The 14,144-nt window shown below is 55.2% G+C and overlaps 1 protein-coding gene across 5 annotated transcripts in view; it reads right to left on the reverse strand.

Annotated features, from left to right (window-relative positions):
- The window catches only part of SBF1 (SET binding factor 1), a 149,254-nt gene that overhangs the window by 34,842 nt on the left and 100,268 nt on the right, over nt 1-14,144 (reverse strand). For all 5 annotated transcript variants that reach the window (XM_045027419.1, XM_045027410.1, XM_045027395.1 and 2 more), the window contains exons 5-11: nt 10,864-10,974; nt 7,102-7,207; nt 6,228-6,360; nt 4,756-4,864; nt 4,170-4,283; nt 2,840-2,917; nt 1,952-2,065 (exon numbers count right to left, since the gene is read on the reverse strand). In XM_045027419.1, coding sequence (XP_044883354.1) covers nt 1,952-2,065; nt 2,840-2,917; nt 4,170-4,283; nt 4,756-4,864; nt 6,228-6,360; nt 7,102-7,207; nt 10,864-10,974 — 765 coding nt within the window. The remainder of the gene's footprint in view (nt 1-1,951; nt 2,066-2,839; nt 2,918-4,169; nt 4,284-4,755; nt 4,865-6,227; nt 6,361-7,101; nt 7,208-10,863; nt 10,975-14,144) is intronic.

Below are 14,144 nucleotides of genomic sequence, written 5' to 3' on the forward strand. Positions count from 1 at the left end.
ATACGGTCTCCCACATTATTTTTGCCAGCAAGTTTAAAAAGTATGGATTGGATGAACGGACTATAAGGTGGGTAGAAAGCTGGCTAAATCGTCAGGCTCAACGGGTAGTGATCAACGGCTTGATGTCTAGTTGGCAGCCGGTATCAAGTGGAGTGCCCCAAGGGTCGGTCCTGGGGCCAGTTTTGTTCAATATCTTCATTAATGATCTAGATGAAGGGATGAATTGCACCCTCAGCAAATTCGCGGATGACACTAAGCTGGGGAGAGAGGTAGATATGCTGGAGGGCAGGGATAGAGTCCAGAGTAACCTAGACAAATTGGAGGACTGGGTTAAAAGAAACCTGATGAGGTTCAACAATGACAAGTGCAGAGTCCTGCACTTAGGACAGAAGAATCCCACACACTGCTACAGGCTAGGGACTGACTGGCTAAGCAGCATTTCTGCAGAAAAGGAACTGGGAATTACAGTGGACGAGAAGCTGGATATGAGTCAGCAGTGTGCCCTTGTTGCCAAGAAGGCAAATGGCATATTGGGCTGCATTAATAGGAGCGTTGCCAGCATATTGAGGGAAGTGATTATTCTCCTCTTATTCAGCACTGGTGAGGCCACATCTGGAGTATTGCGTCCAGTTTTGGGCCCCACACTACAGAAAGGATATGGACAAATCGGAGAGTCCAGCCGAGGGCAACGAAAATGATTAGGAGGCTGGGACACATGACTTATGAGGAGAGGCTGAGGGAACTGGGTTTATTTAGTCCATCCTTAGAGGTTTTTAAGGCCCGGCTGGACAAAGCCCTGCTGGGATGATTTAGTTGGGGATTGGTCCTGCTTTGAGCAGGGGGTGGGACTAGTTGACCTCCTGAGGTCTCTTCCAACCCTAATCTTCTATGATAGCACGTACCACTCACTGGCAGTGATCCTTTCCCAGCACTATCTTGGTGGGAGTCCATTTGGGTGTTGGGAGACATCACTTCCTCAGACTTTTGTGTGAGAAATCGATCCTGGGTTTGCTGGGAAATTTCCTCCTCACTGGAGTCCTGATCGGGGTCTGCACTCCTGGGTGCCGTCCACAACATACCGGTATTCAGTGGTGGCCTCCTGGGCAAAAATGTGGTGTAGCTCACAGTAGAGGGCAAGTGCTGGGAGCATTCCTGAAGGTCTTGCGGCTATCCTAGGGTTTCTGTAACTCTACTGGCCCTCTTTTCCTTTGTTCTAACATGGGACCTTGTCCCAGGAGTGATCCATCTCCAGGATTTGCTTCAACGTAGGCTCACAATATTGGCTGTCTGGTAGCTGCTGCTAAGGCAAGACTGGACTGTCTCCTCTTCCCAGCCCTCAGGGCAACACATGATCTCTGCACAGGTCCACACAGGAGAAGAGTATGCAACTCCAGGAGTGTGTAATTGGGGTGCACGTGGCTGTGCACCAGCATTTAAATGGGGGAGGTGACATCCAGTCAACATGATCCCAGACAAGTAGAGAGAACACAAGTAAGGAGACAGGTCGATCCAGATGTGAAGCAATCAATGTGAGATGCAGTGGGAGGACTGCCAGTGGCAGGAAAGATCATCCGAAATAGAGCTGCATCCACACAAAACCTTTTTCCAGACTAACTCCTCTCAAAATGAACTTAATCCACTTCCACACTGAATTATCCATTTCGCAAAAGGCCAGATAACTGGAAAAAAGAATTGTGTCTTGTGGGCACAAGGCATTTTAACCCAAAAGGCAATGTGAAATCCACCCCATGCAGACAAGCTCTCAGAGGTAGGTGTTTCCCATACCACATTACTCACACTGCCCCCTGCAGTACCTGGGTTTTTGGTTGCTCTGCCCATCCAAGTACTGATTAAGGTTTAAGCCCACTTACCCTGTGATCTTTTGTGCTCTGGCTCCAAGGGTGCGTCTGAAATCCCCTCCACCCACCCACCCATGTACCAGCGGCCTTACCTTGTGGAAGCGGATGACTGGCTCTGGGTGGATTCGGATGATGTGCAGGCACCAGCGGTAGCCCTGCAGCAGCTGTGCAAACAAACGGAGGAAGACAGCTCGGATCTCCTTGTCCTGCAGCAAGAGAAGGACAGAATAGTCAGGCACTGAGAGGACAGCAGAGGAAGCAGCCTGAGAGGATGGAGCCAGAAGCTTGGCAGCAGAGATGCCTCCTCAGGAAGAGATGGGCTCTAACCCAGCACCTGCCAACCAGGAAACACGAAGGGACAACTGGAGGAAAGCAGGGGATGGGATGGAATGGGGAGGAGGAAGGAAACCCATGTCCCCTCCCTCTGCACTGAGCAGAAGCAGAGGGAAGTCCTTACATTGCTCACAGTGAAACAGGCCCTTCATAGTTCAGTGCGGCTGTAACGCTAGCGTCTGCTGAAGCAGCTGTCCCCAGTGCACCAGATGAGGGTGATTTCCAGCCCCTGTCAAGAGCTAGGGAGCTCCATATGCATGGAGGCCAACAGGGAACCCTCCTCTCTAGCCCTGTAAACACCATCTCCAGCCCAGCTATTTGCAACACCACTGTCGGCTCTAGGGTGACCAGACAGCAAATGTGAAAAATCAGGACGGGGGTGGGGGGTAATGGGAGCCTTTAGAAGAAAAAGACCCAAAAATCAGGACTGTCCCTATAAAATCGAGACATCTGGTCACCCTAGTCGGCTCCTTAACCAGCACCTAGATGGAAGCTTCAGCCCCACCTTGCTCCTGGCCATGGAAATAAAGAGCAGCCCCTCCCAACCCCAGCAGGGAAAGCAGCTCCTCTGCAATCCCACGCCCAAAGAATGGACAGACCTGAGTACAAATGCTTCTTCCCAGGCCCCTCCCAGCTCCCCTACTCACCTGCATTTTGAGGGAGGAGGCAGAGACGGTTGATGGGGGGAATGCTAAGTCTGCTACCTCCAGCTCAGGGTCCAAGATCTGCAGAGACAAGCAGAGAGCATGCTCAGAGAGGGGGCCCGAGCCCCCTGGGAGTTTACCACCACAGCTGGAAGAGGCCAGGCCTTCCTCAATGGACCACGGAGCAGCCGGCACTGGGCCCTGCCCTGCAGTGAGCCCTGGGAAGGGGCACTCTCCAGAAAGAGACACAGTCCTGCCAGCCTTGGGGACCAGACCTGAAGAGGGCTGCAGGCCACAGTGCCTTTAGACTGGGGCAGGAATTGCAGGATGGAATTCTATAGCCTGCATCACACAAGTCCTACTAGATGAAGGTGAGGGTCTGTCCTGCCCTACAGATCTGGCAGATAGCTCCCTGCAGCTTCACAGGGCACTGCCAAGGGTTGTGTCCCCGGAGAAGACTCCTCAGACATGTCACCTGGCTTGGGAGAGGGGATGGGAGCTTCGGGAAGTTCCCATGACTCTGCCCACTATCGCCTCTCTGCTTTGGCTTCGAGCCCTGTTCCATCAGTAGGCTGCCCATAAGAAGAATAGTTTCCATTTCATGTCTTGCATCCGAAGAAGTGGGTATTCACCCACGAAAGCTCATGCTGCAAAACGTCTGTTAGTCTATAAGGTGCCACAGGATTCTTTGCTGCTTCATTTCTGACCAACGTTGCTGAGGTGCTGTGCTCTCTCGTAACCAGGTGCACTATAACTTTAGAGCAGCAGCTGCTGATCAGAGGCCTGGCTCCTCGGTGCAGACAGATTCTTCTATCCTGACTGAATTGACAGACCCCAGAAAGGCACCAATGCAGGGGACTGCCTGGAAACCATCAGCTTTCCTGAGCCACATTCTGCTATCAGCATCAGCGAGAGCTGCTAAGGCCATGTTGTTCTGCACACACGTGCCCAGGGTCACAGACCCTCTGGGACCAGCTAGCACCCATGCAAGGAGCTCCAGGGCTGGAGCGGTTTCCTGTTTGGAGAGTGAGGACCATTCACAAGACTCCCAGAAAGCTGAAGCAACTGCATGTGCCAACCCCCAGCACTCCAGTGTGCCCTGTGGGGAGGAAGGAAGCACGACAAGCCTCAAGTGATATGATCACAACCTCGCAAGACGTGGGAGACTCCCTGTTCAGGCTCTGCTGCTGTGCCTGATCTCACTTCCAACAGCTGCCCACAGGGTCCTGGCCACATGCCTCGAGTGCTATGTTCACCCCCATATCAGGAACCTCTTGAGACAGGAAGGGGACCAGGGTGTGGAGCCGAGCCAGTCCTGGGGTCCCACACTTACCATGGAGAGGGCTTCTCGTGTCTGATGGAGCAGTGGCTCAGGCAGCAGGGAGATGTGAATGCACTCTGGGATGGTCACCGTCCCACCATCCAGATCTGCTATGACGACATCCAACTGAAAGCAGCACGGCAGGCATGAGCATACAGACAGGACAGGCTTTCTGGAGTGCTCCCCACCCAGCTGAGTGACCCAGCAAAGGAGCTGCATACAGCTTTTTTTTTTTTTAGTGCTTTAGCGCTGCCAGTGTAGACTAGTCCTAAACCCAAAGCAGGCGCTCGAAGCACAGTAAGTGCTACGCAGCCTTCTCAATTGCCAAACTTATCGCATCTTCAGTCACCATCGTGTAGACCAAGTCTCAGGCAAGTCCAGCCCTGCTTGACTTGTGAGACATGCCTGGATCTCAGCCCCGGCTGGTCTGACTGAACAAGTGCAGCCTGTTCCAGCAGGGTTTGTTCATCCCCGCACTCCCATGCCCACTGGCACAGGACCTCTTGCCCCTCCCTCAAGAGCTCGGACCCAGGAGGACTGGAGCAATGTGGGGGGAGGGGAAGAGTTACTGCACAGACGGGGTTACGCAGCGCCTCACCAGTTCCTGCGTCTCCGACTGGAAGATGGAGCTGACGCCAATGATGAAGGGCGTGGGAGTGCTGAGCACCTCAAGGAGCTGTGCAGGTAAGATGGGCACGTACGTGAAACTGTAACCAAAGCAGATCGTCACTACAGCCAGTCAGGAGCTACGCTGGGCCCAGCGCCTGGCTGCAAGACCCCGCTGCACCCTGGCCATGCCAGGCTCCAGAGTCACCCGGACGGTGCAATAGTCCCCCAGGGAAATGATGGCACCCACATCACAACAGTCATTTCAAACTGGCCTGGCGAAAGTCCTGGGGAAGATAGCACCAGGAACAACCCTGGCCCACGCTGGGACCCACGCTAATGGCCAGTGGATAGTGAGTAGTGGTGTCAAGGCCCTTCTGCCACGGCAGGCACTCTGAACCGTGCGTGCCCCTCACAGCTAGGGCGGCTTCTAGGTTTGGAAAGGGACCCGCAGTCACGTTATCTGGCTCTAAAGTTACAGTCAGCCTGAGCCCATGTCCAGTGCTTCCAGCTCGAGGGGAGGGGAGTGTAAATGCCAAAGGAATATATATAAAGAACCTTCTCCAGCCTGGAACCAGAGCAGGCAGCTAGCAGCGACAATGACACATCTATCTTCACTGCCCTAGCTGGGAGAGGTGCAAACAGCGAGCAGCGTAGGAGATGGAACCCTGTCCTGGGCCGGGAAGGGAAGTCAGGTCACTGTTTGAGCCAGTCAACATCTCCCCTTCAGGGTGGGGTGAGCAGGGCGCCCGCCGCCTCACTAACGAGTGCCCTGTATGCAATCACCCTTTCTGGGGAGGGCAGCTCTGGGAGCTCCTGGAGTCCTGCTGATTTCCTCTACCCCATTCAGTCAGGTCTCTGGAGGTTTGCACTGCCTGCAGAGTGACTTTGGCATGGCGTGTATCACAGGGGAACCTCTAAGGGCCCAATCCTGTAAGTGCAACGCCTCTACTGAGCTCAGGGAGAGCTGATCACACTCAGCATCTGCAGCACCTTGCTGAACTGCGCCTGGCTACCTGAGACATCCCCCGCTCTCACCATGAGGCCGTGCAGCAGCTGCAATCAGTTCATGCTCACAGCTCCTTGGGCTCGGAGGAAGCAGCTGGCAGGGGCCTGCAGCGCTGAAACTCGCTCCCTCTCTGATAGTCTAGAGCCCAAATTTTGCTCAGGGGGTGCGGAGCTGGGGTTATTCGTGTTATTTTGCTGTTGAGGAATTTAATTATTATAGACGCCTCTAAAGCCATGGACAGGAGCTTTCACTGAAGCCAGAGAACACGTCTCTGATTTCATTTCACCTGGCCATCCCCGACAGTAATCAGCCCACACTAGCCATGGGACTCGGACACCACTAGTGCACGGAGCCAGATGGAGGCAGGGCAACCTGCTTTGCACGGGATGTCGAGCCCCTTTTCGGCACGTAGCTTGACTCCAGCCACGTGTCAGGTGGACTCGGCACTCCCTCACCTGTACTTGAGGGGGAACATGAGCGCAAGCAGGGCCCGGCAGCCGTCTGTGAGTCTCTGATAACTGCTGGAGAGAAACAGGATCTTGTGTTCGGTGAGTGCAGCACAGAAGAGACACAACACGTTGGTGATCCCTGGGGAGAGAAGGGGCAGAGCATTCAGCGCTTGCAGGTGGATTCTTCCCAGGTACAGCACCAGAGTCCTGCTAGAGTCCCACGAGCGCCTGCTCTCTCACCCCACCAAACAGGCTGCCAAGAGTCTCCCCCACATCCTCACTCCTTGTTGCCCCTTCCTCCTGCTGCATGGGGACGGGACTTCCTCTTCCATTCACTGGACAGCGAGTGTGTCAGTCGTCTACTAGAAACCTCCTGTCACCTCTGGATCAGTGCTAGGACCTGCTAACTCACGGACCGTTTCTGAGCTTAGGGCCAGCCAGACTGCTCTGAAAGTCCCTTGGGGACCCCCCTGGAGCTGTGCACCCCCCCTCATGTCTGGCATCTTTGGCAGCTGATGCAGTGAGAGCAGCTGGAGCACAAATCCCTGCACAGAAAGGCCTGCGGCTTCTCAGACCCAGCCCTGCCTTCTCAGGCTGCCCCTGCCTAGGTGCTCAGTCAGTGCCCATTAACACGGCATCTGAACGGATCCACAGTTTGGGGCCACAACCAGAGCACAACTGCCAGGCTCCCCCTCACTTCCTGAGAGAAGGAAGGCAGCGTGAGACGGAGAGATTCGGTCGGATGTGGGGGTGGAGGGGATGGAGCATGGAGCTGATAAGCCGAGGTCAGGAGCATGGCATTGGGGGCAGCACAAGGGCACTGGCTGACGGTATTCAGCACCTGTCCCTATGAGCAGGTGAGGCCGGGGTGGAGTCTCACCGAGCTGCCGGAAGAGCAGTGCTACGCTGCAGCTGCTGACGGGGAGAGAGTCATTGATGGGCGTCTGGATCACCTGCCTGTCGCCAGCCCCTAGAGAGATCGTCCTCTGCAAGAAACAGACATACACCAGTCACTGGGATTCGGGCCGAGTAACAGACGAGCACAGGCATCACAGGGAGCCAGCTCCCACCTACCACCTCAGAGGTGAAGGCCAAACTCCAGAAGCAGCTGGGCTCACCCAGTGACAGACAGGACAGGAGGCAGGGGCCAAAGGGACATCGTCCGGCTTTATACCCTGTGGGGTGGCACAGGGCCGCCCACCATAGGCTACTGCGTTTTTCCCAGCTGCGGTGTGAGTGTGACTGCACCCTGCGGTGGGGCAGATATGTAGGTACTGCCTGACTCAGTGCTGCCTCAGTGAGGGAGAGCCACTGGCCAGCTGCAGAGGGGAACCACCCCCAAGACAGCTACAGCTGTACTTAGCACTCAGCTTATGGGATGGAGTTCACTGGGATATCCTGGGCACGCCCAGAAGCACACGCAGTGTCAGTGTCGCGGCAACTGGAGTAGCCAGTAGAGCACCGCCCGGCCCTGTCACCAGAAACACACGAGCTCTCATTGCCGGTACAGAGCCTTGCGCAAGGAAGAGGGAGCCCCAGCTGCTCCGGACTGGTCTGAGGGACGAAGGCTGGATGGATCAGCATAGTCTCCCCTTTTTGCAACCATTGATTTTAAGCCTGTATTGAGCTCTTCCCCTGCCCCAGAGCCTGGACTCCCACCCACCCGTGGGCTCCTGGCCTTGGTTCAGAGCCTGCACGATCTCAGGACTTCAGGTCTATTGATCACATTCCCCTAAGCAAGCAGCTTCCCCCAAGAGACTCCTCTCCATCTCCCTGCTCAGCTTTCTACAGCAATGCTCACGCACACTAGCGTCACCACATTTAGCTGGCACGCTCCCTCCTGGCCACTGCCCCACCTCAGACGCCCCTTAAAACCTTCACTGGCGCACACAGGGGAAGGAACAGCCTTGGCCCTCAGAGAACCCAACAGGACTTCTCCCAGAAAACACTTGGGATCTTGTGCATTCAACAGGAGGTGAGAACAGAGCATACTAACTCTGGTGTCACCCACCTGGGTCCCAGGACATGTAACCCCTTCTTCTGTGGCCCATGTGCATGGTCACCTGCATCCCTCACACACAGCCATGTGCACAACCAGGGGTGCACTGCCTGGGCTGGGGAGATGCACGGTGCCCAAGTCTCTCCTCCCACTCTCTGTGGGGGATGCTGACCCAGCAGCTGCAGGGGCCGGACATGTGCAGCTTTTGAACACCCAGGGGAGGAGTGTTACAGAGGAGACAGACCCATGAAAGAAAAGGTGTGCATACCGCTCTTTCGTCCTCCACGTCAGGCTGAGATAGAGACAGACAGAGATCGCACAGTCAGTTAGAAACGCACAACACTGCAGCACAGCCAGACAATAAGGAGAGACATGCACACATCACACCAAAGCTGACAGTGAACTGGGCCCTGAACCCACAACGGAGGGAATGTGCAGACAGACACAGCAAAAGCCACATCACAACGTTTAGAAAGAGCCCTTCCAGATATAGCAGGGGGGGAAGCAAAGTGCAAGAAGGGGTGCTGCCACCTTCAAACTGCCCTAACGCCAGCACCCCAGGGTCTGTGCGCACCGAGATGCACCAACTGCTAAGGCCACAGCCCATTCTCAGGAGCACTCTAGGCGCCACTGAGACATGTCACTCCCTGAGCCTCTGATACTCGACAATCCTTATCCACTTGCTTGCACAGCTTGCCCACGAGGGACCTGGCCGAGGTCAGCTGCACCCAGCACACCTGCAGGAGGGCGACCCCTCTCACCCCTAGGCTGGGGAGGAGCCCCGGGCACGTGGTATGCAGCCTCCTCCTCGTGTGGCTCACAAACCGAACGTCCCCTTTCTCCTTTTGGGGGGCCTAAGCATGGCTGATATACAACCTCCAGCCTCCCCCAGGAAGGCCCCTCCATGCCCTGTGCATGCTTCTAGGCTAACCGGGGAGGAAGCCCCAAGCCCAGTGGCTTGGAGACTATGAAGGTGGCACTTCTGCATTACAGGCATCCTGGGGATGCCTACAGAGAAGGCTGCACCCCCTTCTTCAGACAGTGCCACAGCGCCCAAGGTGGGGGCCCCATCTGGTGCTTCTAGGCACCAAGGTCCCTTGACTTGACTGCCTCTGAGCAGATCAGAGACCCTGTTGGGACTAGGGCACACTGCAACTCGAGGATCCCCATGGCCTCTGGGGCTGCAGGGCAAGAGGCTGCAGCCAGCCCAGAGGGATCCTGGGGAGGAGGCTTGGCGATTTCATGCTGAGCACACTGGAGCTCAGAAAAGCAGCTCGCAGCACGTAACTCAACCCCTGCAGGAGTGAAGCGCTGCGTCCAGGCTGAGCTGCCAGGTGTCAGTGCAGCATGGGAGTCTAAGTTCCCTTGAGTCAGTGGCTTATCAAGTTGAGGAAGTTAAGGCGCATCCATTTCCTAGTCAGCAGTAGACAAGGGAGTGATGTGCCCAGCATCATGTCCAACCACCTTTGATTGCCCTCACCTGACGGATCAGCTGGGTGAACAGGAGGTGGCCTTTCTGTGAGACACTGAGCGAGACTCAAACCCACGACCTCTAGGATCGTAGTCAAGAACCTTAAGCGTGCAGACACCCCACCTCATGAGAACCCAGGGCTAAAACTGCCAGCTCCTAACCCTCCCTGCCAGGATTCCAAAGCCAGCTGGGCCATGTCCACACCCGCTGAGAAGCTCTGTCATCACCCCTTGGGCGTCCCTTCTGCTGCCAGCTCCAGGCAGAGTGCAGCCCAGCTGGCTCTCCTGGAGCAGGAGGGGCACTGCAAGAACATTTGTTCTGGTCAGTGACTGGGATGACCAGCGAGCATGACAAGGAGGGGCCATTTTTACAGCCCTATTTCTGAGCATAAGCCAGACTGCTGGGGAACAAGCATGAGACCAGATTCCCACGTCAGACTGTTTGAAGAGGGGATTCCAGGCCTTCCCCACAGCAAACGTTAGTCCCGTTCAGCCTATCCAGCGCAGCTGGGTGGTCTCAGCTCTGACCAACGGACTGTGGCTGCTAGGCTCTGAGCAGCTCTGTATGACAGATGGGGCTTAATGGAGAAACAGAGTCTCTGCTGGCTGCATGCATGCCCAGGGCATGGCAACTGTTCTCACAGACAGATTCGTCCGTGTGGGAGGTCAGGTTAACTGATGGCCAAGCCAAGCTGTGCTTTCAGGTGACACTCCAGAAGAGGGTACCCCAAGGAGGGAGTTGAGATGGGACTCTCCAACCATGGCCAATTTCCACCCCTTGCTAAGCAATACTACAGTTAGACACCTACCTAACCCATTAGCCAAGCTGCCCTAAGACACTGGGAGGAGCCAGAGGCAGCTCACGGTGGTTTGCTGCAGTTCCATCCCTGGTACATGGGAAGCCACTGCCTGCACTAGCCACTCAACCGCCTGCAGTGCAACTGTAGCCTCCTCCTGCCTCTCCTGAGTGCACTGTCCCACAACCTGCTTCACAGCTGATCCCGGGAAACCAGCGGCCAGTGATACCGCCCACGATTCCCATAGCACCCTGGAGCAGAGCAGGGATAGAAACATTCCCCACCCATATCTCCAGCCTTGGATGAGCTGCTGCCATTTCACACACTGGGAGAGAAAGGCAAGTTCAAGAGGGCACAGAAATGAGCAGGTACCAACCTGAGCTCCCCCTGTAATGGGGATGGTACATGTCAAGAGGTTGCCAACGACGTTCTCCAGCGATGCGCTCAGCCCGTCCACGTAGATGGTGTAAATCAAACCCAGGCTGTTCTGGAGGAGCAAACAGAGCACCGAGGTGTGTCCACAGCAAGCAGCAGACAAGCCACTTGAGCACAGCATGGGAGGCCGCTCTTTTGAAACACAGGTACTGGCTGGGGCGCCAAGCAAATCACACCATTGCACGCCCAGCACTTGCTCATGCGGAGTGTGTGTTCAGGCCCAGCCAGGGCTTGGAGCCTGTCTGCTGCAAACACTTCAGAGTGACATTCGCAACCCTCGTCGCCAACAAGGAATTGTGTATTTATTGCACACAGTTCTTTACAAATCAGTGAGACAGTCCCTGTCCAAGGGGTGCAATCTCAGGCACAGACAGCAGGACAGGCCCCAGCTTGATGCTACTGGTTTCCCCATGGCACCAGGCTGACCTCCAGCACCACCAACAGTGCACTTCAATCTGTGGCTTTGCTTCAGTCAGCACCGGGGGAGGAGAAAATCCAAGAGTCGTCCAGGAGGAGGACAGCCCTAGTGTCAGAGTTCCAGAGCCCCTGCACCTAGCCTGACAACTCTGCAGGTTTACATCAAAAGTCTCATGAAAAGACAGCACTGTCCAGTGGTCAGCACTGCGAGCAGTTATAACTTTCAGGAGATGCATCTGGGACCCAACGCACATCTATCTTCAGCTAAGACTCCTGGTTTAGTGCATAAGCAGCCTGACCCACTCGGGACAGAAGGGAATGTCCCAGCCCAGCATTAGGCTAACTCACTGGGATGGACAGATCTAGACTCTATGCTGTGATAAGACCTCGCAAGTACTATCTAACCAAAGTGGAGAGCGAGCAAGGGCAGCGTGAGGGAACCGGCTTGTGCTGTGAAAGCAATAGGCTCCACGGGACACTTACACCATCCTAGGTGCATTTCCTTGGTCATCAGACCCTAACCAAAGGAGGAAACTGATGTAACCCCAAGCCCCAACAGGGCAGGAGTCAGGCACTCTTGCTGCTTATCTGCTCCCAGGAATTAACAAGCTAGAGAGCTCAAGTGACTGAGCAATATAATCACATAGCCAAATGAACCGTGCAAACACTGCTCATGTTCCCAACAAAAACCACCCAGGTGCGTGGAGGGAAGCCCTGGCCAGACTGCAGGGCACTCAGGTGTGCTGCGGCTGAGAAGTGCTGCAAGCTGCCTCAGTGCAGCCTCCCATGAGAGCCAGGACACACTGCCCCCAGAATTCGCTCCACACGCTGCACAGGCAAGGGCACTGTATGGCCTGTGCTGCTCTTCAATTCCATTTGGTTATTTACCACCCGAAGATGGGCACCACAGGACCCTCCCCCCACCCACCTGGGACTGGGAGCTTCCTTTCCACAGCCCTTCCCATCCCTGCTGGGTCAGGGGGCGAACCTCAAATTCCCATCTCCAGCCCAAGCTGCCTCCTGACCCCCCAGCCTATCACGGCTACTGTAGGGTGAAGTCTCTGTTCCACACGTCTACCAGCAGGTCTTGTGCACTGCAAGAGAATGACATTTCATGTCCCCTGCATTTTTTCAGGGCCCTTCAATAGGGATTCACCTTGCCAAAATCTGAATGATCCCACGAAACACTATGCAAGTCCTAAGAGGCACCAGCCCAGAGTCTCCACCAGCTGGATAAAGCATTAACTCGAGTCCCAGCTGGTCACGTGAGCAGTGCCTACATCCTCAAATAGCTTCTTCTGCGTCCTTTCACACTCTAAGGAGAAGGTCTGTCACACAACACCCCTGGAAAGCCCAGCATAAGGGGACAAAGCACTGGAACAGATGCGGTTGACAAGTTTCCTGCATGGGGAGATAGACTCGAGGTACCATCTCCTGCATCGATCTCTGCCTAGCTTTTATGTTGGGCTCGCCAGGTTACCTGATTACCCAGATGTCTTGTTCACAGGAAGGTTACAATGCCCTGTCCCACAGCCCCACAAAGAACTCTCCCAGCATGGCAAGCTCTCGTCCCTGGGACCAATACCTGCAGAGGGACAGGGCCATTGTAGCCTGAGGTTCCCTGACTGGCTAATGGTGATCTCAGCCTCCCATCTAGAGGAATCAGGAAAAACAAAGAGCCTTGGAGAACTTCACACTTAGAGAACATCTACTCTGGAGAAGTCTCTGTGGCTTCTTGCTCAGGTCTGCCAGGTTCTCATCCTGGCAGCTGTTCAGACAGTTCTGCCAGCTAAGCCCCCAAGGTGCTTCCCCCTTTGGGACATGCAGCACAGCACAACATTCTTACTGTTCAGAAAACTCCAAGCTGCTGTGCCACTCAGGAACCCTGGACATCACCAAGGGAGGGCCCGACCAGTACCCCAAAATAGGGAATGCATTTCTGGACAGGTGCAGCACCAAGACAGCAGGTCAGAGGAAGGGCTAATCAGACCAACCCCAGAAATGTTATAACCCCCCCACCCACATCCAAAAAAAGAAAAAAAAAGCCACAGTAGGTCTTACTGCTATCAGGAGGGACAGACCCACTGACCTGGGGAATGCCAACAGCCAATCCAAGCACACAGCCACCATGCTAAGGCATCACTCCAGGATGACCGAAGTGTGGCCTCCTTCAATGCAGGTCTCTGGTTTGAGGAGACCGCATGTCCCAGTATACAATGCTCTATTTCAGTCTAAGCACCTGGCTACACCAGGTACCAGGGCTGGCAGTCTCCACAGATGCACCTTCCCACTGAAGATGAGAAGAGTCACTAGTCTCTCGGCCATTTACCGATGTGTCTGGAGCGGGCATGTGAGCCCTGCTTCCCGGCCAGCACGCCCACAGTACAAGGGCAAGGCTCTGTGCATTTGGCCCAAGAGCTGAAGGAGAGAATGGCAAGAGGGGTCAGCCAGTCCATCCAGCCGCAAGGATCACACGCCTGCCTTGGCAAGTACACCACCATGTGAGGCAAGTACTACAGGAGATCACGGCCCTTCTTCGATCATACCCACTCAAGCTGTGTTTTGGGAACAAGCCAGGCTGTAACTTGCACCTTTCCAAGCCTTTTACAGCCTCATAACAGAGCAAGCATGAAGAATATAAAGATGGGAGATACGGCTCCACCAGGAACATTTTGTGCTTAGAATTTTACTGAGAGGCAGGGCAAGGCTGCCAGCTGCCCAGCCCAGGCAAGTCCTCACCTTGCCGCTCCACAGCCTGACAGCTTGGGGAAGGATCAGAATAAGCCACACACATGGCCCTGAGTA

Source organism: Mauremys mutica, chromosome 1 (genome assembly GCF_020497125.1).
Source record: "Mauremys mutica isolate MM-2020 ecotype Southern chromosome 1, ASM2049712v1, whole genome shotgun sequence".
In the NCBI taxonomy this organism is placed as follows: Eukaryota; Metazoa; Chordata; order Testudines; family Geoemydidae; genus Mauremys; species Mauremys mutica.